This window comes from Chaetodon trifascialis, chromosome 12, assembly GCF_039877785.1.
Source record: "Chaetodon trifascialis isolate fChaTrf1 chromosome 12, fChaTrf1.hap1, whole genome shotgun sequence".
In the NCBI taxonomy this organism is placed as follows: domain Eukaryota; kingdom Metazoa; phylum Chordata; class Actinopteri; order Chaetodontiformes; family Chaetodontidae; genus Chaetodon; species Chaetodon trifascialis.
This window is the reverse complement of record NC_092067.1, coordinates 10,836,777-10,863,523: the sequence shown is the minus strand read 5'-3', so window position 1 is coordinate 10,863,523 and position 26,747 is coordinate 10,836,777. Positions and strand designations below refer to the sequence as shown.

The following is a 26,747-nucleotide window of genomic DNA, read 5'->3' as shown; positions in this document are numbered from 1 at the left end:
TTGGACCCTCCACTTTACTGAAAACTGTAATACCGTTCTCTGATATCATAATATATATATGTGCGACAAACAACTAAATACTGAACATAAAAACCTTAATAAATCTTTGCTGAAGTCAAAAATAGTTAGGATTATTTTCAACAATTCCTTACTTTGAATCCTTTTTCCATAGTATTTAATTGACAGATGCTGACATTTTATTCAACGTGCTTTTTCCACCTACCCATCAGAAACTGCATAGGGGTGTCTTTGGTGGTCCAGTCGGTCTCTGCAGACCAGGCCGGCAGCGCCCCCCGGTGGAGAGAGGGGGCGCTGCCTCCAGTGAAGGTATTACGTCTCGGTGTGTCAGAGGGAGTCAGGGCGAGTCTCGACTGCAGACATCGTCGAGTGTGCAAGCAGGATGCGCATCAACATGAAAAGAAACCTTCACATTTCTCTAAACGGTATGAGATATTCATGTTTCTGTCTGTGTGTATGTGTGCTTCTCGGCTGACACGTCTCACGGTTTGTCGAGGATGTTTGCTCACAGTGACAGATGCTGCCGCGATGAACAGCATCTCTCAGCAGGATCAAAATAAGACGCGTTTACAGAAAGAGCAGGGTCTCAAATGTCGACTTATCTGCTTTTGTTTTTACACACGGCCTGTTTTTAACCGCGCTGGTCGGAGGGCTCACCCTGCCGCACCATGCAGCAGCCTCACTGAACGAGCATCAGCAGATATCATGACGCAATATTTGTTATTGTCCGAGTGGCAGTGAATAAACATGTATCCAGTCCGGACTATAATGACTACATTATCATCCAGAGGTGCCATTAATAGATTGTAGCAGCTCTGGCCTGTGTTGTTTCCACATACCCAGGCTGGTAAACTGACTGGATGACTCCCTGTTTCACGCAGGTCTACAGAGGGCCGGCAGGGTGTTGATGAAGGATTATGGAGAGTCATGTTACATCTTTATTTTTTTATGCATATTATATCTAAAACCGGATGTGTTGCTTGTGAAGCAACGTGTCACGCCATTGCAGGCCTGCCAGATGCTGGCAACAGAGCATAAAGGATTAGATTTGATCTGTTGAATCACAGTTTTCATAACAGAGAGGGAAGTAAATGACACTTAGTTCTACTGTGGTTCACCTCTAACTGTCTCTCTTTGTGATGTCTGTCTTTTGCATCTGTGTGCATGTTTGTGATGAAGATTTTTACATGAAGATTTCTTTACCTGCTCATCTGCATACCTAAGGATCCACCTAACTGTGTGTGATCCTGTAGCATCATCAGCAAGATCATTGTTCATCATCATCATCGTCATCAAAGGTTTCTTTCTCTTGCTCAGTATACTGCTGTCTGGGTAACAAGAGCTTCTGTATTCATGACGTTACTTCCTCTCCGCATGTGCGTGTGTGTGTGTGTGTATAAATGTCCTCCTCCAAACAAACCGGTCTGCATATTCTCCTCCTCTTTCATCAGTCGGATCGGAAGGCACTTTATGGATCAGTCGCTGTGGATGCAGTCAGCCATCCACAGTGACGGCTGTGACAGACATTTCTGCATCAAGTTGACGATTGCAGATCGGACTCGAGGGACGGGTGATCAGCACCGCTCAGCTCTGGACTGAAACAGGATCAATAGATTGAAATTGAGAGGAGCGTCGCGGTTACAGGGGGACGCAGGGAAGGCAAAAAGACAGCGTTGATGAGGGAGCAAAGGAAGTGGTGCACAAGGCATTTGGGAGAGATTTAAAGAGATGAGAGGAGGTGAGTCGAGTTGAGGAAGAGGACGTTTGAGGGAGAGGCACTGCAGTGCTGACAGCATCTGCAGGGGGCCAGCTGTGTGCCGCCAGCCTGACTAACTTGGTCTGTTTTGTCTCCAGATCCCAGAGGACTGTCTACCATGAGGACCTCCTGAATCCTCTCTCTACTTCGACACCACTTTACTTGCTTCCTTGCTGCATGTGTAACATCTTTCTTCTTCTTCCCTTAAAGCTGGAAAACCAAAATCTGTCTCACTGGCTTGTTTTGCCTTATTCAGGTCAGAGGTCACACGCAGAGCAGCTGTGCAGCTGGCTGGTATTCAGCCATATGCTCAGGGGGCATTTCATCAGTGTGCACGCTAGATGAAATCTATAGCAACTAGCCACACCGTGGCCAATCTGAAGGGAAGCCCACGTCTCCATTAATCTCCCAAGTATAACAGCAACTGACAGTAAACTGTCAGCAAGAGCTGAAACAGTTAGTTAGTAGATAATTAATCAGTAACTATTCTGGTCATTTTTCAAGCAAGAATGACAACTGTTCTCTTTTTTCAGCTTCTCAAATGTAAAAATTTGCTCCTCTTCAGCTTTTTATATCATTGCAAATTGAATATTCTGGAGTTGTGGACTGTTTAACCACTCCGAAGACGTAACTTTGGGTTTTTAGGGAACTGTGAGTGGCATTTTTCACTGCTGTCTGCCATCTAACAGATGAGCTGATTAACCAACGAATGTTCATCATTTTTGTTTGATAAATCACTTAAGCCATCAAACAGTGTGAGCTATGAGCAGTTTTCAGCACCACTCCCCGCGTTGTGTCTCCCTTCAAGCATGTAACAGATGGCTGTCAGACAGATGCAGTGATGATGTTCTGTGGCCTCCTATGGCTTTGCATTAGATTCACTGTGGGTTTCCTAGAGAGCTCCCCACAGGGCCCCTGGCAGTGGAGATTACGGCATGTTTAAAGACAGCTCCCACCGACAATCACAGCCCATACAGCTTAATGAGGCAGAGCAGCCACGCTGTAATTGTCATCTATTTTGGTCTCACATGAAGGTGCCAAAACAGAGATTAAACTGGCAGAGAGCATCGCACTCACACTCTGGATTGTGTGTGTGTGACTATGCAGATGACTTTGGGTGTTCCATGTGTGCATGTGTGTCACTGGGAGACGGTGTTGTCGTGTGTGCATCGCGTGTGACATCAAAACCGATTCACATGTAAAAATAGCCCTCCTTGCACATGAGCGCACAGTACAGTAGTTCTCGTTTTGTCAGTGTGATATCAGACAAACACTCACAGCACCTGATATCGCCTCCGTCTATCAGGTCAGTGTGTATTTGGGCAGAGAAGGGAGAGAAAAGCATTCCAGCTGTGATCACTGAGCAAAGGCAGGAAATGTTAAGTGCGTTTGACATGTCACAGGAAATGTAAATGTCTAGCTCTTAGGGCCATTTGAAGCAGCTCTCAGCTCTGGTTAGGCACTTGCTGCATCTGCTTCCTTTCCTCTTAACCTTTGGCGTTTTCTTTACGCACCATTTTTTCCGCTCCCTGTTTCTCCCTCTGTGTCTGTCCTCTGCTGACTGTTCTGTGGATCCTATTTGTGCTAAGTTGTTCTTTGCAGGATCTCAGTCAATACAGTGACAGCTTGCTTGTCTTGTTGCTGACTCGCACTCTTACATCAGTGTTTCCTCTTATAGCAAGTGTGTGCCATACTTGGCACGGCCTTAGTTTCCTGTCCTCTCGCTGTTGAATGTAATTTTGGCAGGTGCGTTGTTAGCAAGGTAACAACACGAGCAGCCTTTTACGCTGTGCTTTTTCAACCTCGTCTTCACAAAATGAGTGTTGGAAGCAAGAAATGAGCATCTCGGTTTCGCTGTGAGTTGCAGCACAAGAGCTTACTGAGTGTGGTGGAATGATAACGGCTGTGATGATGGTATTTATCTAAGTGTTTGTCGTTAAAGTGATAGCTTAACTGTATTATCATTTTCAATCAAAAGCTAATTCTTTATGTTAGATATGGAAGCATTTTCACACACTTTGCTCATCTAACAGTCTGTATTAGAGCAGTATACTTTGCTGATTACAGGTCAGATTATGATTAAGTTCAGTTTTTACTTTGTTTGTTAATGGATGAGTTTTGGTGAGGGCTGCACGGTGGCGCAGCAGGTAGTGCACGTGCCTCACAGCAAGAAGGTCGCAGGTTCGATTCCCGGGTCGGGCCTTTCTGTGTGAAGTTTGCATGTTCTTCCCGTGCATGCGTGGGTTCTCTCCAGGCACTCCGGCTTCCTCCCACAGACCCAAAACATGCTCATTAGGTTGATTGGTGACTCTAAATTGCCCCTAGGTGTGAGTGTGAGTGTGAATGGTTGTGTGTTTGTGCCCTGCGATCGGCTGGCGATCGGTCCAGGGTGTACCCCGCCTCCCGCCCATCGACAGCCGAGATAGGCTCCGGCCCCTCTGGTGCCCCCCTGAGCTTTTGTATCATACCACTGGTTATCTAGACAAACAACGGCCTAATAAAATTCAATTTTGATAATCATGATGTCCCCCAGATGATCAACCCTTATGATATCCTTTAAATAGTAGGACGATATAAGCAGGGATGCCACGCCCTTATTTGTGCAAGTGAGACTCTGTGGCACCGACCGCGGCTCTGAAATATCAGTAGTCTAACTGTGCTGTGTATTGATAAATCCCTGGAGCTGTCCATGGTGCTGAAGGAGCAGATGGATTTCTAATTGTGCCCTTTTCTCTCAGTCCCGCCCTTGTGTCTCGTGCACTATAAATGCTCACTTCTATACTATAATGTAGTCTATATACTCTGTAGAGTGGTGTCACCTTCATGATCAAAGAAGCAACGAGTCGTCTCAGAGGAGTGAGAAGGTCATAGAGACACACTGATGCCTGTAGTAGTGGTGTAGCAGTCTGTGCTGCTGGAAATACAACCTCAGACCAAACCACCTATGTAATGAAATATTTTACGGGAGACATGACTACAGAGATTGTTTTACGACTGGATTACTCTTAACCTCAACCACCATGTTTATGGTACATTTATGTGATCCTTTATGGCTAAAATCTCCAATTATACTCAAGAAATAAAAAAAAAAAAAATGTAAGTCATTGGCGTCTTGGTGGCCTTGGTCTGTTGCTCCCCGTCTCATTATTCTCTGCCAGCATCCTGCTGTCAGCTGTTTAAAAATCATATTACAGTTTGTTGGACTGAGATTAGATTAGATTAGAATGAGATTGACAGAGAAAATTTGGGCTCTTCAGAGAACAAGTCCTTTTCATTTTAATGACTTGCTGGTGTTTTGTATATTGCACATTGTTTGTTGTGCCTGGGTTCACTTTTGGTGATTGGTGGTTTAAACACAAGCGACCTCATAATAAAACCTTCTAATACAGGAACAAGGCAATGGAATGCTGAATTATAAGTTTAGATAATCAGAGAGACTTTTTCAATAACTGATGGTTCTTTGTGCCTTCGAATGACAAGGCTGTGTCTCTACTAGATTTAGACATTTAAACACTGTCTGTCTGTCTGTGCATGTACGTTTGACTTTCATCTTTGTGAAAGAGGAACCTGAGACAGAAGGTGAAGATTAAGTCTGCTGCAGCGCTGTGTTTCATATCCTGCAGCTGTGTGAAAAGTCACACTTTTCCTCACAGAAATTATCTCCACTGCTTATATTAGCACATTACAAGCAAGAGATTTCAAGCACTGACAGAGAACTACACAGGCTCTCTCAGAATGGAGCGTCATAAAGACAGACAGCCAACGTGGACCAGTTATTCATTGCTTTAAGATGTGGATTGAAGACTAATGTGGTGCTGAACATGAGTGCAGCTACTAGCAATATTCATACCAGCAGTTTTTCTAGTTTTGTCAAATTTTTCGATGCTCAGATACAGTCAAGAGTTGCAGATATCCAGTTTGTCTCGGCTGTTTCTGTGGGGAAAGCAGGTGATCACTTTGTGGTTTTCTTCTGTCTGTCTTCCAGTTTTATCACCTACAAACGTGTGACCGCTCGCATCAACACACAAGGGAAACCAGCGCACACACATCTCAGAGAAGTGACGTGTTTTGATTCTGAGTCAGCTCGACATCGTTCTGCTCCTCGGCCCTTTGATTCCAAAACCCCTCCTCAGCCCCGACGTGAACCCACCATGTCTGGGAAGGAGCGCAGCCCCCGCCATCGGCCATGGTCCGTGTACCGGGCCAACACGTTTGATCTCTCAGCTGAGATGATGGGGCTGGCTCTCTCAGGTAACTAAGTAACAGCTACCATGGTAACCTGTTTAGTTCACTGATGATGATGATGATGATAGAGAGGGTTTAAAAAAAAGAGCTCCCCCATCCTCTGTCTCTCTATCCTACAGGCAACAGTCAGGATCCAGACGAGCCCGTGCTGGAGTTTAGCGTGGGTAAGTTCAGGAGGAAGCCAGAGATGCGCATGCTGCACACTCAATATGGATGCCTCCTCTATTGACGGCTTGTTTCATTTACACCAATAGACCTGATGAGTGCAAGAAAGTTGATCATTAACGAATCTCATAACCAAAACCATCTGTGTATCCAATGACTGATATAGCTTGTTCCTCTCCATTGAAGCTCCACTGCTGTCCAAAACTAGATACATCAAGGAGTCTTTTAATGGGATTGATTGATAATAAGAAAAACAAAGAATAATGGCAGCCTTATCCTTTAAGGCTACAAAATGTCTAATGGCGTCGGTCTTCCTACATTCCTACAAACTGAAGCTAATTATAACAGCAGCAAGCAAGCTTTTTTTGAAAATGGTTCTTAAAAATATGTTGTGGGTCAGACACTGCGGGGTAGACAGACAAAGCTAGCGACTAGCTGGTGAACACAGTGGAGCATTTAGCAGCTAAAGAGCCAGATTTTTCCCTCAGGAGATGTTAAAGGAGAGTGAATATTGGACTTACATCTGCCAGATGGCCAGAAACACAGCTTCAAATGAACCATAATGATGCTGCATGTCTGTAAATAGGCAACTGTTTGCTGACATTTTCAACATGTTAATTTTATACAGTGATGATATGTCAGTGCTGTGTTTACGGCAGCCCAACACAATTTAACCAATTTGATGCTGCTTTAAAGGACGGTGCATGATGTGTTTTGTCAGGGAATGGCTCAAAAGACGGTTACATCATTTGCCCGGAACAACTTGTTAAATTTTTATCCTTTGTTAAACCAGAAAACATTAGTGGAAACAACTGCTGCTCATCACGGACTAACAACTCAAAAATACTGTATTACATTCCTCCCATGGTCAAGGATTAGTGACCATCCCACCATTAAGTCCTGCAGTTTGTAATCTCTTCTCTATGCCGCTGCAGCCTGCAGTGAGCTGGTTACTCCCTCTCTGGACCGCAAGCCAACCAGCTTCGTCGCCGTCAGCTGCACCACTCCGCCCCAGGCCTTCTGGACCAAGCACGCTCAGACTGAAATCATAGAGGTACACCACGCTCGCTCATCCTTGCTTCCTGCATTCTGTTGCAGACTTTTAAAATGACCTCACCTTAATGTCTCTGTCTTCAGGGCACCAGTAACCCTATCTTCCTGAGCAGTGTAGCGTTCTTTCAGGACTCTCTGATTACTCAGCAGACTCAGGTGAAGCTTTCTGTCTATGATGTAAAGGACCGCGCACAGGGCACGGTAAGCGTCAACACAAGAGTCGCTCCACTGTCTAAAATGTCCTGATATGTCTACACATCTGGGTGAAATCCTCTAATCATGTGTGCGTCTGTGCTCGCATGTGGCAGATGTACATGCTCGGCTCGTCCATGTTTTCTGTGAAGGAGCTGCTGCAGGACAAACACCACAGATTGCACCTGACTCTCAGGTAACAGGCAGGAGCAGCACACTGTGTCTTTTCCTCTGACGGTGACAAAATGTAAGCTGGTGCAGGTCAGATTCGGGTTCAGGGGTGCTTCATTTTCTTGATGTCACTGTGGGTCAGGTCGTCGGAGAACGAGCGCGTGGGGAACATCACCGTCATCGCCTGGCAGATAGAGGAGAAGCGCGAGCAGAGAGCTCCCGTTGCAAGATTACAGAGAGGGGACACTGTTAACGGAAGGGTGAGCGGTCAGGAAGTCAGGACTGAGATGCTTAAGTCTGCCCTCAGCCTCTTTCTAGTTGTATTGTTTTAACCACAGATCAGTGAATGATGACGTCCGCCACAGGCAGCAGACATGTTGTGATTCTTTGTGTGTGTTTGTGTCAGATGGTTCTCCCTGTTGATGAAAGCCTGACCGAATCCATGGGCATCAGATCCAAGTCTTCATCTCTATGTAAAGACCCACTGCTAAAGGCCGGTGAGTGCGTCCACATGAACGTAAGATCATACTCCTCTCTGACTGTGTGAGAGCTCGTAACAGGTGAACATCTGGATGGATTCACGGCTGTGATACTGTGTTTTGGTCTGCTTCAGCGTTTGGGGGCGTCATGTCGCGAACATACCGGTTCCCCACCACAGACGGCAACCACCTCCGGATCCTGGAGCAGATGGCGGAGAGTGGGCTCTCGCTGCATGTTCCTCGACAGTTTGTCAAACTGCTGCTGGAGGAAGATGCCGTCAGGTAACGTCTGAAAATGGTCTTAATCAGAGGTTTTTTTCGACTTGTCACTCTTTAAACTCATTTTTGACTCGTAGCTTAAGTATCTGAATGTGTGGGAAGGATGTGATGTTTTCACAGTTAGTTTGGAACATTTTGCTAAAATAGTTTTTTCCAATGTAATTATATTTTTGGAAATGGTCTCATCCCCCTCGTTTGGACTTTTGACTACAGCTCTGCATTTCATCACAGGATGCAAGTGAGATGTGGGCAGTTTAACCAAAGAGAGATGTCCCCTTCTCATTTGAATAGTTTCAGTGTTTATCTTATTAATCTTGCAACCCCTCAGATGTGTTTTGCGACCTCATTTGCAACTGTTTTGTATCAGCGCATGCATGCACTAAAACAGCACGTTCACATCTCCTTTGAATAACATTTGTGTGACTTATCATAAACTGTATATTGTTTATGTGCTCTATTATTGTGTCATCATCGTATAGTCAGAGACACTTTATCATTAAGACTGCTGCCATCCTTACTCATGGTTGCTTTCAATGTGGGCGATTTGGAGCTGCGCTAACCGCTGTGAAGCTGCGAGGTCATCAGCCGGGTGTCTTCATCGTAGATGCATTTGTGTGATGTGCAGAGTGTGTGAGCTGGAAGAGCTGGGCGAGCTGTCCCCATGTTGGGAGAACCTCCGGAGGCAGATCATCACTCAGTATCAGACCATCATCCTCACCTACCAGGAGACCATAAGTGACCTGCATGAATACAAAGGTTAGGACTACAAACTATTTGTTCTATTTTACGTGTTAGTCACAGGGAGTATTGCGCAGCCTGTGAAGACAGTTCTGTGGGTTGGGGCGAGCTCTGTCAAGTCTAAGAAAATCCCATCTCCAGGGTATTCTACCAATTTATAACAGACAGACAGCTTTACAGACATTGGGAGTTTAAAGTATGTGGGTGTTAGCAGCTGTTTTTCTGCATTGTGTTATGTAGTTAGGAAGTGAGAGGCACATTGGCGTTGAGCATCTATGGGAGTTTAATCTTCAGAATAAAGAAAAAAACAGGCGTCACACACACCGAGCCATACTGCAACTCTCTACCACTCTACAAAAAATTAAAATTCACATAACCACAATAAAACATCAAATTGCATATGAAATAATACAGTTATTACACAGCCATAGCATGCAGAGCACAACCTCATGACATTAGCATGAAAAAGAGAGGAACAGAGGAAAAAATCGGTTCAGCTAGTATAAGGCTAAGTTAACTAACTCTGCATGAATCACTCAGTTTGAGATTCAATTTACAAGTTGTTGATTAATGGAGGCTTGACCAAAAGCTTCATTAGCATGTTACGTTACAGCATATATCAACATATTGTGGTTTTGAACGAAAAAAAAATATAGTAAACAAGACAATGGCGAGAGCGCCTCATAAAGTGACTCACCAGCTCCGAGCGCACACAGCTCTATGACGCTAGGTGGTGCAACGCCAAAACAACACCCCAGGGGAACAAAGGGCATACAATTGAAAATCACTGTAGGAACCTTTCTTTTTCTTTTTTTACAGGAGGAAAAAATCATCTTGGGGAAGTTCACCACACAAAAGAAAGATTTTAGGAAAAATAAATAAACAAAACATAATAAGAAAATTTGACTTGGCTACGTGGGCATTTATCAGACAGGAAGGGGCTAAAAGAAGATGTTTTTTTAGTTTCATGAACGTCCTCTGCTGTAAAAAACAAGTTACAAAACTGCATACAATAACCAATGCAACATCTTATATCCTTATATTTCCATGTAAAATATCCCATCAGGTCTTATCTATACTCTGTTATATTAAGATAACCTTGTTCCTCCTCTCTGCTTCCTCCCAGGTCCTTCGTTTAAGTCGAGTACGTTGAAAGCAGAGAGGAAGCTGGAGTTTATTCCCACTAACCTGCACATCCAGAGGATGAGAGTACAGGGAGAGTCTGGCTATGGTCAGTACTCTGCATGTTTGCATGTACTGCATGCTTATGTGTGTCCAAGGTTTTAATAGTGTTCATTCAGTATCTTCATCCTCTTTATTGCTGTCCTCCAATCAGACCGGACATACGATGTTGTGACTATTGGTGCTCCTGCTGCTCATCATCAAGGCTTTAAAGGCTGCGGCCTCCGAAAACTGCTGCACAAGCTTGAAGAAGCCAGGAAACAGTGAGTAGAGCAAAGCAGATAACACAGGGTTCTCTCATGGTGCTGTTTGATTTTATGAGTGAGTAATTCATCCTTTTTTGTTCTTTTTTACTCATTCAGTGCCTATGTGGAGGAAAGGTGAGATTACATGTAGTTTATTACAATTTTTTTGTGGTTTTTTTTTTTTCATTTCTGTGTTTGCTGTATTTGTTCTACAATTTATCCTCTCTTTTGTGTCTTTTACACACACCTAAAGCTCCGCTGGCTCTGGTCTTAAAGGAATGGCGTACCAGCCTCAGGATGTGGTGAAAGCGAAGGAGCTGATTGGCCAAATTAACACTCTGAAGACACAAGTGTGTTACTACACCGAACGTCTGTCTCGAGCCGCCAAGGACCGCTCTGCGAACGCTCTGGAGAGGACCCTGGCCATCCTAACAGAGAAGGTGAGCGAGCACTCAGAGGAAGTGGAGTTTATCAGTCAAGCGCTGTGTAATAGCTTCTTCTCTGTTTAATCTCACTCTTTCATCTCCCTCTCCTTCTGGCTTTCACTGGTTCCTCCACCTCTCAACCTTTTAATCTCTAATTATTATTACCTGGATAGAAATGCTCACTTCTTTCAAGCTTAAAACATCTTTATATTCAATTAACATAGACAAGATAACATGGTCAGTTGTTTTATGCTTAACAAGAAAACATTTTGCCTGAGTAACACAATGAGGGGAAGGGTCCAAAAAGCAGCCACAGCTAACAGAAGTTAAAAATCTGTTCACAACTCTCCCTTATTTTTAATGTCCGGAACATTAAAGAACATTTTTTGCCTCAGGCCTTTGTGAATTTAATGGCCACATAATAACCATGCTTTTCCCACTCTCACCGGCCTCCTCCTCCCTCCCTCTCCTCCTGCAGACTCGTCAGCTGGTGACCGTGTGTGACTCAAAGCTGCTGTCCTCGGCCATCCTCGCCCTGGCGGCCGCCCGCCCGGAGTTCACTCAGCAAGGCACCCCATCCCCGTCCTCCTCCTCCCTTTCGCCCTCCTCTCGTTCCCCATCACGCTCCCCCTCCCGCCACCCAACCTCCCCGTCCCGTGCTGCCACCTCCCCTTCTCGTCACACGGCTCCGCCGGAGGGCAGCGAGGGGAGTAAAAACAAGCGTGCCTCCTTTCAGGCAGATTTGCACGAGGAGGAGTGGGTAAGAGAGGAGTCCATCTGCCTCTTTAATGTCTGTGTTCATGTGTTTTTATGTTAATTTGTCCTTTGTGTTCGTGTGCAGGAGAAGGTGTGGCTAAATGTTGATAAGAGCCTGGAGTGTGTGATCCAGAGGGTGGACAGGCTGCTGCAGAGAGACAAACTCCAGAGCGACAGTAGCTCTGAGGATGTCTTCTTGCTCGCCAGTGATGAGCCGGGTAACACTAAGAAAGGTAAACACACACACGCACACACACACACACACACACACACACACACACACACACAGTCTTTTCCTGGCCGGTGTGTGAATGAGGCACGATCATGCACCAGTGCACTAATTGATCTCACGCCTTAGTACAAAGATCAGAGGGTTAATGTAAATATATCACTCTCACGAGGTATCCATAGTAACCAAGAAGCTCTCTGGATACATCCTGAGCATGAAGACATGGATTTACCATCATCATCATCATCATCATCATCATCATCATCTTAACTGCAACCATCTCATCATCTTCTCTTCTCATCACCATCCTTGCAGCCACCACTAAATCATCCACCATCATCATCATCATCATTGTCTCACTACCATGACCCCTGCATGCCTTTCCCGTCCTGTTGATCACATCTGTAGGTTCATTCTCGTATTCTCATGTTAACTGCTCCGGTCTTGTTTGGTGTTTAAAATCAGTTAGAAGTGGGATTTTGTCCTTATCTAAACATTTTTTATGATCTCTCCCTCGCAGATAGCAGCCCAGACATAGAAAAGACGTCTCCAGGTGAGAGCAATATTTCTTTGACCAATAATTCCTTATGTGCTAGAAGGAGGATTAAACCCACTACCCACAATAGCCACTACAATAAAAAAATACATGTATTTCTGCAGTTTGGTTGTTGTGTGAAATCTTTAACTACTATCTTATGCTACTACCCTATAACCTGCGTGTCTGCAGGTGAGTGGAGTGATGCTCTGTATCCTCTCCTTACCACGCTGACGGATTGTGTTTCTCTGATGAGCGACAAAGCCAAGAAGGCCATGGTGTTTCTGCTGATGCAGGACAGCGCCCCCACCATCGCCATGAGCCTCACCCTGCAGTACCGCCGCGACGTCGTGTTCTGCCAGACGGTCCGTCAGCTTCCACCTCCTTTTTCTAGCTGTTCTGTCTTTCATACATAATGCAGCTTTGGAGAACCACCTGTCATTACATGATGTGAGTAATATGCACTAAAAACACGACCATTGTGTGCTTCTTGTGCTGCTTCCAGTTGACGGCGCTGATCTGCGGCTTCGTTATCAAGCTGAGGAACAGTCTCTGTGATTCGGGTTTCCTCAGGCAGCTGCACACCATTGGCTTACTGGTGCAGTACGAGAGCCTGCTCAGCACCTATGGTAACCTGTGTGTGAGGGTGTGTGTGAGTGCTTGTGTGCATGTACACCTTTTTAGAAATGTATTATCACACGAAAAATAGAAAGCCCAAAACGAGTGCACACCTCATCCAAGGCCGTAAAATCCTGCTATCGATTTTTTTTGTGGAAATTTTTAAGTCATGACCTTAGTGGTCATGTGACAGTTTAAGTGCATCATGTTGGTACACCCTCTAGACAAGTAGGCCATTGATATGAGCTGGATAGCTCAAGTTTATATTAACATGTGTTGTCTAAATCTGATTTCCATTACATTATGTGTTTAAAAGTTAAGGCAGTTCATTTCAAATAGGTCAAAGAAATAAATACAAATTAAAATCAATTTGAGGCTTGTAGAAGTATTTTATATACCACAGTTCATAAAGATTGCAGCAAACAGCAAAGAAATTGTTTACACCTCACTTAAGGAGTTTTAAACCAAAAATGTTATGTTTCAGTAGGAATTGGACCCAATAGCAGACACTCAGACAGGAAGTAAGGAGGAAAAAAAAGGAATTTATTGAATTTACTGAGGAAACTCAGGGAAGTCCTGGGAACAGCAGGTGAGGCACGAGGTTCAGAGGTGGAGAGCAGTTCATAGATATGCTAGAGCACACTGTGCTCAGGTGGTGAGAGTACTTGTGTAGAGGGCACGAGGTGGTGGAGGTGGTGGTTGAGGGTTGGAGGCTTGAGGCAGGTGGAGGCAAGAGGCTGGGCGGCGTGGTGGCAGAGACACTGGAGCTGGAGATCAGAGCTGGTGAACTCACTGATCCAAAAACAAAGGAAAAAGACTCTGGAGAACAAACACTTGATAATGACTAACACTTGTAACACTGGTGAAAGGCCAGCAACACCACTAAGCAGCGGAAACAATCTGACGACGAGGCTTCAGCAGTCCACAGTCTTTGTACTGTGCTGATTGTGATGAGTCTCGGCAGCTCGCAGCCACCTGGGGAACTACGCCAGCCTCTGCCAAAAAAGGAAACACAGGAAACACAACCCCACACTTCTCCACAGCACATGATAAACCCCAAGTTTTCCAAACCACCACACAAATTGTAAAGTGCCTTTTTAATGGCCATAAATTGGTGCTATCCGCATTAAAAACCTTCTCAGCCTCTCAGCCTAACTCTTTACCACATTTCGCTGAAATCTGTTCATCCTTGGTTTAGGTAATGCTCTCAGTGTTTTTTGTGTTACTTCTGGAGGATATATTTTGGGTTGAACACTGACTTATCTGTATGAACTATTATCTCCGTGGACCTCTGTGACGACTCCTCGTTTCTTAAAGGTGAGGAGCTGGCCATGTTGGAGGATATGAGTGTCGGAGTGATGGACCTGAGAAACGTGACCTTTAAAGTCACCCAAGCGACTTCAGGTTTCGCACCGGACATGCTGCCGGTGATCACAGGAAACAGGAACGGCTTCAACGTGCGGGTTCCGATGCCTGGGGTGCTGTTCGACACGCTGCCACGAGAGATCCAGAACGGGATGCTCCTGCGCGTGCAGCCCGTCCTCTTCAACGTGGGGATCAACGAGCAGCAGACGCTGGCTGAGAAGTGAGTCGCTGAGATGAGAGGACAGGACAGGTTGAGGGCTTCAGGACAGAAAACAATGGAAAGGAGAAAGGGCACTGTAGAGGAAAATGTCAGTTTGGTTTGCCCCCCCCCCCCCAAAAAAAAAGAAAAAATGGCAAACTACTTCATAAGGTTGAAATAAGAAAAAAAAACATGTGATTCATCATCAAGAAAATGTATTTATATACAAATATGCACATAAAACATTAAAGGGATTATCACCCATTTTGACAGTGTAAAAAGTCTAATTAATGGAAGTCATATTACAGTGATGGTGTAGCTCAGTGGTGCACTGTCGCCTCACAGTAAGGTTAGCTCCAGCTTCCTCCCACAGTCCAAAGACCTGCAGGTTATTCAGCGACTAAATTGCCTGAAGGTGTGAATGTGAGCGTGAATGGTTATTTGTCTATATTTAAGCCCTGAACTGGCAACCTATCCAGGATGTACTCCTTCTCTCGCCCCATGTCTGCTGGGATCGGCTCCAGCTATGGTTATAAAACTATGAAATATTTTGAAATTACTTAGCTGAAGTACAGGCAGCAGGATATTAACGGGACAAGCTTTAATATCTGACCTGTGTGTCCAGGTTTGGAGACACATCACTGCAAGAGGTGATCAACATGGAGAACATGGCTCGCCTCAGTTCATACTATGACCAGTTTAGGGAAGTCCTACCAGAAGACTGTGAGTTACAACACAGTAACACTTTTAACAGAAGGAAAAATGTGCTCTTGTCATATTTAACTCATCGCTCCTCCTCTGTTCTCAGGCCTGCCTCGCTCCCGCAGTACCACCAGTCTGCCCGAGCTGCTTAAACTGCTGAGCCAGAACGTGAACGCCAAGAAAAGCAAGAACGTGGAGATTTTGTGGCAAGCAGCCGAGGTAGCCTTACATCTTGTTGTCTGCTCTACAGAGCCCCTCCAGATTTTAAAAGCTCTGTCTTATCTCTCTAATCTCTTTCTCCAAACCCCACAGGCATGTCGCCGCCTGAATGGGGTGCGTTTCACCAGCTGTAAGAGCGCCAAGGACCGCACAGCCATGTCTCTGACCCTGGAGCAGTGTCAGATCCTGCAGCAGGAGCACGCCCTCGCCCCACAGGTCTTCTACCAGGCCTTGGACTGTATGCGCAGGTCAGCTGATGATGATGAAAGTCACAAATCCCTCAGATGTTATTGCTCATTAGAAAAGTCACACATTTGCTAATAGAAATAATGCCTAGCCTCTGTTTGTCCACAGTGAGGGCTGCAGGAGGGAGAACACTATGAAGAATGTGGGATGTCGTAAATACGCCTTTAACTCTCTCCAGCTCAAGGCCTTCCCTAAACAGTATCGCCCTCCAGAGGGGACATACGGGAAGGTCGAGACCTAAGCGGACTCCTCTAACCGGAGGAAACCATAAGACTGAAGCGGATTCTGATGATGACACCACACAAACAAAAACACCAACACAAACTGGAACAACAGCCCTTTGTTTTGTGCTTAGTCACTGTTAAAATGATTAATGTCCAAGTGCCAGTGCTACTCTAGTTTGTTTTATAGCTGTTTCCCCTCTCCTCCAGTAGTATTAGAATCACACACTTTTCACGGCCACTTCACAGCCATAAACAGTAAAGATACGGCTCTCTGTCTCACATTTTAGCCAGTGTGCAGACCACGCTGATGGCTGCTGTCCCACCTGTAGCACCAGGAAGCATACAACATTTGAACTCGTGTCCCTAGAAGTAGGATGTGGAAATGTCTCAGCCTTTGAAAGATGATGTGGGACCCATATTTGTAATGTTGCTGCTTTTATTTGATTTTATCAGTTTATTAGTTTAAGGTTCATTTATTTGCCATCCTAAAACACAGGGTTGAACAATGAAATGCAAGCTGTCAATTTATGCAACACAAGGAAGGATAAGGCTGTCAATGTTTTTTTTAATTATTGTTATTGTAAACAAATCCCATGCAAAGACCAACAAAAAATTGATCCTACCAATAAATGTTGTCCGTGTGGGCAAAGCCTGAGATGGCTCATGTGTCAACACTCCATTGTTGTCCAAAATATATAGATAAAAACACCTCAGTGAGCCACACTGCTGCACTTGCTGACATGTTCCTCCATTATGCTGGACGAGGTTGTGGTCTTTTCATGGAATTTATTGACAATAAGAAAAACAAAGAATAATGGCAGCCTTATCCTTTAGGGCTACAATAAGCAAATTGTCTTGTGGCGTCTGTCTTCCTGACAAACTGAAGCTAATTATAACAGCACACAAGTGAGCTGGTTCTTAAAAATATGTTTCTAAGAAAATTCTCTTGCTGCCATTTGGAGCTCCTTACATGAAAAAGTTCCCTTGTGTAGCTTTGATTAGACGATCAGTTATTTCTCTGGACCTAAAAACTTATTTTGTCAGTGCTTTTAGCCTGTTTCCCTCCCACTGTCTCTCCTTCTCATCTTTCTTGTTCGATTACATAAACACCATATCTCGAAAACAAGCACAGATCTTGAAGAGGTACATTTCTGACACTGCTCTCTGACATTTGTATTACAATAATGTCTCGTCTCATGTGATTTCTGTTGTTCTCCTGATGCTGCGCTGCCAGCATTGATGGGGAGCTGGTTCACAGATCGTGGGCTCCAGAAGTGGTGCATCACATTAGTCTATAATTCTAACATATCTATAGATATTTAGGACAGTTCTGCAGGTTATATGCAGTGCTGTAGTGGCTCGATAGCCCTTCAAACTTGGGTTTTTATTTATTTATTAAAAGTGTGCGTTCTCAGTTTTACAGCACTCAGTTGAATTGTGCCGAACAAAATCGCATAAAAACAATTTAACTTGCATGAACAGAAAAAAATCCTACTGCTTTATACTATTGCAATTACATACTGTTGCAATTGAGAGTACCAATGAGCACTTGAGACTGAAGTGAAATAATGCATATTGCATTATTCTGCCGACGATCAACAACACCTCTTCTGTCGTCAGTTTACCAGCTCCGGGCTCCAGTGTACCTTATTGTACAAAACTTAGAGAGACAGTGGATTTTATTTTGAAAACGTTATTTTGCTTACTGGTATTTATGTCGATATGGCTGCCAAATGCTGTTATAGTTTTATCCATTGTTATTGAGTAAGTTATGCCCTTGTTCTGATCAGCTGTATATGCACACAGGTTGGACAGGGGAGTTTTGGAGACGCCTGCACCCCCACAGAGATATGAAGTGATAATGAATAAAGGCTTGTCAATGCCAAATGAATTTGTCAGTAAATTAAATTAGACATTATGCTTTGCAAATTCTGCAGCGACTCGCCCATCCTCCTAAGTCTCTTATAAATTGATTAAAAGAGAAGCGTCTTCAAAAGCATCTCTCTCAAACTGAGGCTTGATTGCCTGAAAACTACCCCTGTATCCCAAATCTTCAGTTCCCCCCAAAAGCTTTGTATCAATGTGTGTATGGTTTTGTGGAAATTTGGATAACTGCAAATATGTTTGAGAATATGCACCACTCTGACACACTGGAATTTATTAGAGGTCACTGGACTCTAATCAGAATAATAAAAGTGTAATTTGTCTCGCCATAACAGAGGGTTCAGAGCTATGAGGAGAGGCTGAGAAATCACACCTGCACACTCCTGAGAAGTGGTCTCAAAGGCTCTTTTCACAGCAAACACTTTGACTTGTCTTTGTGGAAAAATTGCAAGTGACTCTTCTGATGACTCTTCTATTCAGGTGTCCCAGGCAGCCATGACAGTGTGACAGTGATCTACTGCTGTGACAAAAGTATTCTGTGAAAGTCACCCATGTAGGTTTAGCATGAGTGTGCAGGACCTTTAAGACAATGTCTCATAGACTGGGTCCTTTGTCAAAAAGTATTTAAATCCTGACATTATTCATGTTTATATTGTGCTCACAAGTAATTCTGCTAGAATACAGTCTCATTTGTTCACTTTAAGTGTCAGTATGCATATACAATGGTGGTGATGGTAAAAAAAAAAAAAGTGTCTGTAGGGGCCCATGGCCTCTTTAACCCAGGGCCACTGAATGGATTAATGCGGCCGTGACTGTGAAGAATAGTCTGTCTTGAGTGGTGACTCTTAAGCAGTTTTTGTTTGGTTGGTTGTTTTTATGAGGTTGTGTTTCCCTAACTTATTTTGAAAAATTTGAAACGGCACATGGAATATATAACAATATAACATATAGAATAATATAACAAATATACATGAAACCACATTAGAATTACAAACTAGGAAGACAAATTGTCCATGACAATCATTTAACACAAATGTAGACAACAAAAGAAACCTCTAGGTGGGTTTATTAATTTAGGAAAATGGGGGGTTTATTAATTTAGGAAAATCTTTATTATCTTTAAATAATAAAGATTAAATGTTCTGTTAAAGTCGCGTCAACATAAAACTCTGTTTCCCCTTTAAGAGTATCTCCGGAAGTGAAGTCATTGCCATAGATTGTTTAGAAGAGTGAACCGCCTCAACTCACTCTCGCGCATGTACCTGTTGATAGACCTTTATTGTTGTATTATTAATCTCTGACTTTGAAAATGACGTGTTAAACTATTTATTTACACAATATTTCAAGAGGTGCACACGTTGAAAGCTGCCTACTTAAAGATGCAGCTCTACTCTGGCCTGCTTCCGTTTGTGGTCCACAGAAATGTGTGCAGAGTGAGAGCTCGCTGCACCGTCCTCCTCTCTGCTCGTTTTACGTGCGTATGGCGGTGACTCTCCGGTGTGCGGTGGCCAGTCGTGCTGTCAGAAGCTGTGTGGGGAGGTGAGACGAGGCTTTCACATTACAGCCTGAAACGTGTTTGTGAAGGTCCACAAGGACACAGAGCATTACCACATATTCACCTTCCTCTGTGAGAGCTGCCATGTTAGCTTAATATGTTTCTGTTGACCGCTAATAAGAACAGACCGTGTGAGAGGCGTGTTGAGTCCTCTTGAACGCAGAAATGTTCCTTTTGTCTATCGACAGACTCTCATAAGTGGGTTCCCTGCACTTATTGGTACATTTTGGCGCCATGTGATACCGCAGCATCTCTCCACAGGTGGTGGAAGTACATCAGTATTGAGTACTGAGTATTTCTGCTACTTTATACTTCTACTTAACTACATTTCAGAGGAAAATCCACTTTTTTTTTTTTTTTTTTAACTCCACTGCATTTGTATGTCAGCTGTAGCCAGTAGAATATTTACCCATTAGATAGATAGATGTGTATAGATTTCTACATTATTTTGTGCCTTTTTATAGACACACATTCATGCATCTGATGGAATAATCCACTATGAATATAGGTGTCATTGTGACACCTTGATGTTTTATATTCACCTTTAGGTTTTACGTTCACTGAATGTTTAAAGTGAGGGCTATAACTGCTTATGGAGTATGTTTACATTGTGTTATGATAACTAATATCACTAAAGTAATGGATTTGAGTATATTCACCCGTTGGACACTGTAAATATAATTCTTTGTAAACACATAATGCGAGAGAGCACAGAAATAGTGCCTCATCAGGTTGTATGTGTCTGCCACAGGTGAGAATAGATGTGTTTCTTTCACTAGAGGAACACACTGATCAACAAGAAGCAGATTGGCTATTAACCTTTGCTTCCTGTCCCGTAACTCCTCCCATGCAGTCCACATTCAGGTTTTGATTTTCCTTCTTGCTCCTCAAAGGTTGTTTGCAGCTGATCATTGTTGGTTCCAGTCCGTGAGAAGAGGAGTGCAAGCTGGCAAACCGTTCAGTTTATCGTCTTCACACTCAGCTACAGGTTGGTGTTTTCTCGTGAAATGGGCACTTCTGTTTCACTGAAGTTGACTTAATTATCAGCAAAGCTTTTCAAAAATCTTTAACTGTGCTGAGGGGAAATGTTACCGTCAGATTAATAATTTACAGAGTGACACACAAAGTGTTAGATGATCAGTCAGGAGGACAGCAGTGTTTTGGTCTTTTCAGATTGAAGTCTTTGCTCCTTAGGGTCCATGATGAGTAAGAAGGTGCTGGTGGATGTGGACTGTGGGGTGGATGATGCTCAGGCCATCATGATTGCACTGGCTACCCCCAACGTGGAGCTCCTGGGCATCACCTGCGTGCAGGGAAACACCTCAGTGGAGAACGTTTGTAAGAACACACTGCGAGTCCTGCAAGCCTGCAATAAACTGGAGGTGGGTGGAGCACTGCCATATACACTAGTTATTATTACTAGTTATTTTATGATCCTGGCACGACTTGCTGGTGAATATTCTGGGTTTCTTTAGACCAGCCTCAGCTTGTTTGCTTAAAAGTATTTCCAGACATTCGGTGGAATTTCTTGGTATCATGTGACAAGTCAGAGTGCTATTTATAAAACTGGCCAACAGTGTATAGTTGTTCCTCAAGCCACATGACTGAATGCAGGAACTGGACAACACGGCCAGCGTGATCTCGGTTAGCTTCAGTAGAAAAGTTGCAGACCGAAAGAAATGGGAAATTTTCTCTGGCTTTGGCTTGGTGCTCTGAAAAAGGAAAATGAAAGCAAACATTCAATGTATTATCATAGTAAAGAAAAATCCCTGGCGTACTAGTGCTGTATGAGTATACAGTATTCTACATTATGTCTCATTCATTGGAAATATCATTGAATCAGATTTGCCTTTATTCAACATGTGTTATCCATCTAAAACTAAATTTTCTCTAACCAGTAGAATTAACACATCAGCATATCGCCCTGCCATATCTTGCAGTTGGTAACATTATAACTAGTTGTATTAAAGTTGCATACGTTGACATAACCAGTGTGGACGTTGTGTAAAAAACAGCAGTCCAACATTTTCCCTCATGTTTGCATGCTTCATCTGCTCGTCTCTTCATGTGTCAGATTCCGGTGTTTAAAGGTGCTTCAAAGCCCATCCTTGGGAACATCATTAATTCGGAAAGCTTCCACGGGCAGGACGGGCTGGGAGACGCTCCTGACCCCAACGCTCCTGGTCTGGACCTGGTTCAGAAGGAGAGCGCCGTGTCAGCTATGATCAGGATTGTCAATGAGAACCCAGGACAGGTGAGGGGTCTGACATGGCTCCGCCTTTGTGTGTGCATGTGCTTCTTTGGGGTGTTTAAATCCTGGGTTTTATTCCCCAGGTATCTCTGGTTGCCACGGCGCCCCTTACCAACCTGGCTCTGGCTGTGAGGATGGATCCGTCTCTCCCGAGCAAACTCAGAGGGCTGTACATCATGGGAGGCAACACTGAAGGTCAGTAAATTCATGAGTGTCTTCACACTTTCTCTGTCTACACCCCGTAATGCTGCCGTTCAGTGTGTATTCAGTGGTTTTCTGCTCCTTCAGCTCGAGGAAACACCACAGTGTGTGGCGAGTTTAATTTCACGGCCGATCCAGAAGCTGCGTACATTGTACTGAACGACTACCACTGCCCCACCTACTTGGCCTGCTGGGAGTTTACCTGCTACAGCAAGCTGTCCTGGGTAAGGCTTCCTTTTCCACGTTGAAACTCCTCAGGCTAATTCCAGCACCTAACCTTTTTGCTAAGCTAACGCATCGGTGAACTCATCATCTCTCCTGGTGTTGACAGGAGTTTTGTGATGCCTGGCTGGCGCAGGACACCCATAAAGCTCGCTTCATGGAACGGATCTTCCGCCACAGCATCGACGCGTGTCAAAGCGAGCGCTACGAGAAAGAGTTTGTCGGCGGCTCGGGTTTTATTTCCTGCGACTCGTACGCCATGGCAGCCGCCATAGATGACTCGTTCATCACAGAGAGCGACCAATATCCAGTGAGCGTAGAGCTGACGGGCACGCACACCAGAGGCATGATGATCGTAGATACTCTGGGCCTCCTGAAGAAGACTCACAAGGCTTTTATCATGAAGAAGGTGGATATGAAGAAGTTCGAGCAGATGATGATGGCTGCTTTAAAATAACACCTCTGAACATACGAAGGAGGCGTTAGTGACCATGGTGTCACTGTTTCCGTCCACACAGAGTCTTGGCTCAATCTTGAGTTGTGCCTCTGACTTCTCTATTTGTGTACCTGAATTGTATGATAATGCCGTCATAACAGGTTTTTTTTATATTGTGCTAGAATTCTTGCATTTCAGGCAGGTGTGTTTTTGTTGATAGCACCTCATTAAAAAATTAATAGAAACTGTCTTAACTTTTCATTTTTTTAATTTTATTACAAGTGTTTGTTTTCCATGACGCAACACACACTCTCACACATCCAGACAAAGCTCCATCCAGTGAGAGCTCCAGCACTACATTTTGCTGATGAGTTGCTAATCCTTTTGTGCATCACTGTGCATTGTCCTTTATTAATTGGTAGTCCCCTTTTCTTGACACTTGTCCTTCGTATGGGGTTGTCAAGCCACACGTTCAGTGACCCGTGAGCATCACTTTTTGATTTAAATCATTATTAATATTTACAGCTGCTCATGCAGTATTCACTCAGCCATTCGTCGATGCTCAGTATCCTTTCCTTCCTCTGAATCTTGACCTTGTGTCCAGCTGTCAAAAGAGGACAGATGGTTAGTCTGCAGCACAGCTTAAAGCACGAGTCAAGCTATTTCTGAACAAGATGGGAAGACTTTAAACTAGTGCTGTCAGGCGATTAAAAAAAATAATCTAATTAATTACAGGATTTGTAATTAATTAATCTAATTAATCGCATTTTAATCTCATATCTGCTAAAGGTCCCCAAATAAAGAATTTGAATTCTAGGACATTTGTAATTAATTAATCTAATTAATCGCATTTTAATCTCATATCTGCTAAAGGTCCCCAAATAAAGAATTTGAATTCTAGGACATTACAAAATTGTAGTGCATGACTAATCAATTGAATACACCAATAAGAGAAGATTTGATATCCACATTTTTATTGGTGAAGTGTGCTTCATAAATGAAATTCAAAAGAAAAAAGGTCAAGCACATCAGCAAACCAATTAGGCCAGGTGCATTATTCAAAAATGCAATAAAAATACAGTTAAATAAAATAAATAAAAATCAGAAATAAAGTAAGGCTAAGTCTCAAATAGTCACATAAGCAGACTCTCAATCAAAATGAATACTAAAGCTGACTCAATACAGCAATTCAAAATGAATAATAGTATAACATGCCTCTAAATAAGGCAACATCAATAGCAAGAGGCCAACAGGCATTTCTTTTAAAAGGGTATCTCCAGTCATAATCTATGTTTGTCTCAAAATCACCACACCTATTATCAGTTCATCTCATAGCATCCATACACCCAACCTCAGCTTGTGGAAGTTTAGATTCAATTTTGTTCAAAAATCAATCATTTACACCGAACATACAGCTGGTGAATTCTTTTCATCACTGTAGTTCTCGACGGTAGCTGGAAATTAGAGTCAGATGACGCTATCTGAAACGCCTCTTTTAAGCCCTCGTCTTCCACGATTGAAATCGGCCTGCAATCAGCAGCAACCCACTTTGCGATTGAGTTTGTCAGTTTTTCTGTCGTGGCTTTGCTCATTCGTTTTCCACTCAGCAAGTGTGGGTTGGCGGAGTGAGCTCACGGTGCTACCGTGAGGCAGCTAGCGGCACTAGCAGCAACTACATGTTTGGCGTTTAAATGATAATTCAGGCTGGAGCTGCTACGGTGATAGGAAAATTCTTTTTTACACAAGGTACAAATCACTGCGTTCTTGTTAATAGTTCCGTCTTTGTTCTTTTTATAAATAAACTTGCCGTTCAAAGGTCCAAGTAGGCTTGCCTCGCTCTCCGGTGTCGCATCCATGTCTGTTGTCACCCTGCTTTTGACTAGTGGCGCAGGTAGGATGCGACCTCACTGCAGCCTACGGGTCACTCAAAGGGCCAAATTTAAAATGCTTGCGCATTGACTTGCCACTCATGATTAACTGCGTTAAATTTTTTAGCTCGTTAATTTGCAGCGTAATTAATTAATCTAATTAACGCGTTAAACTGACAGCCCTACTTTAAACATTATTATCAGCCTTTCTCCATATAATTTCTGGGCTTCTGGTTGTTTGCAGACGCATCAAGGAACATACAGATGAAACATTCCCTTGTTCTCTTCCCTCCTCTACTTCCCACCCTTTCCTAGTTGCACCAATCCTTTCACAAGTCCAGCGTCCTCACCGCTGACTTACCATTGACCTCTTGCACTCAAAGAATGATGTCTGCAGGGCTTTGCAGTGGCCTTCCTTCAAACACTCACTGGGCATCTTCCCCTCCTGACAAATGAAGAATCCAGTTAGGATACAATGGGTGCTTTGCATGAGCAAAATGTGCATTCCCATCAACAGACTTAATCAGTGGCTTCCAGTTTTGATTAAGGCCACAGGACTCATTCAACTCTGCAGAAGACACACAGCTTTTCTTCACAGGGGGAAAGAAAATGGGGGTATATTTGCAGCCTTTAATAGTTTCCATCTTGTATTTAGTTTCTCCTCTCAGACAAGTCAGTGTGTGCAGTGCTGAAAACATTTGTCAAGTGAACGAAAATAATCTATTATCTTGTTTAAGGATTAACTGCTTTGGCAAATTTTTGTATAAAAGCAAAAATACCAAATATTTGCTGGTTACAGCCCAAATATACTTAATTAAGCTTGCTTTTCAAAGTTTCATACAAAATGATCTGTGCTTTATATGTAAACAAAAAGGAAGTCACACAACCAAACATCAAGATAATAATGCGTACATAAGTCAGTCTATTTCTCTGTGGCTGTAAAAGGTTTCTGAATCCTGTTTAAACACCAAAGCAAAAGGCTTCGAACTGTATTTAACTATGATCACAGAAAAACAATTCATCCTCTGAACTTTAACAATGTACTGAAGATAAATAAGTATTTGACGTCTTGTCACTTGTAATGGCCTTTTACGACTGAACATTTAATCTTTTCTCTCGAGGGTTTAATGATTGAACTTGGATGAAGTAAGAAGATGAATACAAAGTGGAAACAACGTCAGATGAAAGTGAAATTTATCAGTTCGAGAGATAATTAATCTCTCGTCAACTAGGCGACGCCCTCCAACGGACTAAAGGGCAGGGGAGCTACCGGGTGATAAGCTGGTCTTTCGTGTAACACCCGTCATTCATTACATCCTGCTGAAGGGTTCCTGAGGAGATCAGCCGCTAACTCCATCATGGCGGCGTACAGATGTTTGACATGTTTGGCTAATATTTTAACACCGCGTGACGTTAATACACCACTATCTACTTAGCCTACGAAGCACACATTAAAGCCGAAATGTTCATTTATAAGCTGCAATGAGTTATATTCCATCGATTCGAAAGATAAGTGTCATATTTACGACCCGATATTAAATTGTCATTTTTGGTGATGGAGTTTGGCGTGCAGGGAGAGAATGGCTAACCAGCCCTGCTGACCTCAGGTGTCCATATTAGCGCTGTCCGCCTTCAGTTCAGTTTCAGGGATATCGTGTATATTTCCCATGTAAGTAAGTTAAGCTTTTGTAGACGTGGGACATCAAACTACGGAGCCACAGCACCTCGTTTCACCCTGTAACGTTGTCTAGTTCAGGTCCATGTTATTGAAGAAGACGTTTACTTACCTTTACCACGCAGTCGTGCTGAAGGAGACATGCCTTGAAATCCTCTCTGATGCCGGCGCAGGCTCTGTTGTCTTCCTCCTTGTCCTCGTAATATTTCGGCATTGTACACAATCCACTTTAACACCAACACCCCCTTCTTGATAAACTCACAAGCGCAAGAATCAGCTAGTTACGCTAACGGCAGTGACATCAATGTTATTAAACCAGCTTTCAGCCATGTTTCTGAAACGGCATGCTGGGAAATCGGAAGTGCCTGACGCAAAGAAATGCATGCTGGGAGGGCTTGTAGTTTTCCATGTGTGCTTTGTTTTTAAGATTGAAGGTAAAGTAGACAGATCATCATCCGTTTCAAAGCTCTGTCAAATGAAGTTTCTGATCACAGTTGCAATAGATTTTCTTTGTTTTCATCCTGTTACTTCACAGCTTCTGTGAATCAAACCTCCTGATGCAGGTGACATGAGCAATGCAAGTAGACCGAAATCATAACACAAAAAAATGGCCA

At 43.5% G+C, this 26,747-nt stretch overlaps 3 protein-coding genes across 4 annotated transcripts in view; 2 read left to right on the top strand and 1 right to left on the bottom strand.

Moving 5' to 3' along the window:
- Positions 1-26,507, bottom strand: part of coa5 (cytochrome C oxidase assembly factor 5) — a 220,527-nt gene extending 194,020 nt beyond the window's left edge. The window contains exons 1-3 of the mRNA XM_070976624.1: positions 26,246-26,507; positions 24,820-24,903; positions 22,899-23,194 (exon numbers count right to left, since the gene is read on the bottom strand). Coding sequence (XP_070832725.1) covers positions 23,153-23,194; positions 24,820-24,903; positions 26,246-26,347 — 228 coding nt within the window. The 5' untranslated portion in view covers positions 26,348-26,507 and the 3' untranslated portion in view covers positions 22,899-23,152. The remainder of the gene's footprint in view (positions 1-22,898; positions 23,195-24,819; positions 24,904-26,245) is intronic.
- On the top strand, positions 342-17,954 carry inpp4aa (inositol polyphosphate-4-phosphatase type I Aa). The gene is made up of 24 exons (XM_070976625.1): positions 342-443; positions 5,760-6,025; positions 6,139-6,183; positions 7,120-7,238; positions 7,322-7,438; positions 7,546-7,625; positions 7,743-7,860; positions 8,007-8,097; positions 8,214-8,361; positions 8,984-9,114; positions 10,223-10,327; positions 10,433-10,541; positions 10,641-10,658; positions 10,777-10,963; positions 11,427-11,708; positions 11,790-11,937; positions 12,454-12,486; positions 12,661-12,833; positions 12,974-13,097; positions 14,404-14,671; positions 15,276-15,373; positions 15,459-15,571; positions 15,665-15,819; positions 15,926-17,954. The coding sequence occupies exons 2-24, from the start codon at positions 5,926-5,928 to the stop codon at positions 16,056-16,058; spliced, it is 2,895 nt and encodes a 964-aa protein (XP_070832726.1). The 5' UTR covers positions 342-443; positions 5,760-5,925; the 3' UTR covers positions 16,059-17,954.
- On the top strand, positions 19,132-22,900 carry LOC139340699 (inosine-uridine preferring nucleoside hydrolase). 2 transcript variants are annotated; one of them, XM_070976617.1, is made up of 7 exons: positions 19,132-19,464; positions 20,374-20,468; positions 20,675-20,862; positions 21,555-21,734; positions 21,815-21,926; positions 22,020-22,156; positions 22,264-22,900. In XM_070976617.1, the coding sequence occupies exons 1-7, from the start codon at positions 19,406-19,408 to the stop codon at positions 22,609-22,611; spliced, it is 1,119 nt and encodes a 372-aa protein (XP_070832718.1). In that variant the 5' UTR covers positions 19,132-19,405; the 3' UTR covers positions 22,612-22,900. The 2 variants fall into 2 exon arrangements, with proteins under 2 accessions (XP_070832718.1, XP_070832719.1); XM_070976618.1 differs by lacking the exon at positions 19,132-19,464 and adding an exon at positions 19,471-19,552 and having other exon boundaries at positions 22,264-22,711.
- Positions 26,508-26,747: the final 240 nt, after the last annotated feature.

Excerpts from the sequence above, each read along its gene's own strand:
- inpp4aa (XM_070976625.1), top strand. The coding sequence starts at position 5,926 with ATGTCTGGGAAGGAGCGCAGCCCCCGCCATCGGCCATGGTCCGTGTAC. Across the intron at positions 10,964-11,426 it reads TGGCCATCCTAACAGAGAAG|ACTCGTCAGCTGGTGACCGT; the intron begins GTGAGCGAGCAC and ends CTCCTCCTGCAG. Across the intron at positions 11,938-12,453 it reads GCCGGGTAACACTAAGAAAG|ATAGCAGCCCAGACATAGAA; the intron begins GTAAACACACAC and ends TCTCCCTCGCAG.
- LOC139340699 (XM_070976617.1), top strand. The coding sequence starts at position 19,406 with ATGGCGGTGACTCTCCGGTGTGCGGTGGCCAGTCGTGCTGTCAGAAGC. Across the intron at positions 19,465-20,373 it reads GTCAGAAGCTGTGTGGGGAG|GTTGTTTGCAGCTGATCATT; the intron begins GTGAGACGAGGC and ends TGCTCCTCAAAG. Across the intron at positions 22,157-22,263 it reads GCTACAGCAAGCTGTCCTGG|GAGTTTTGTGATGCCTGGCT; the intron begins GTAAGGCTTCCT and ends TGGTGTTGACAG.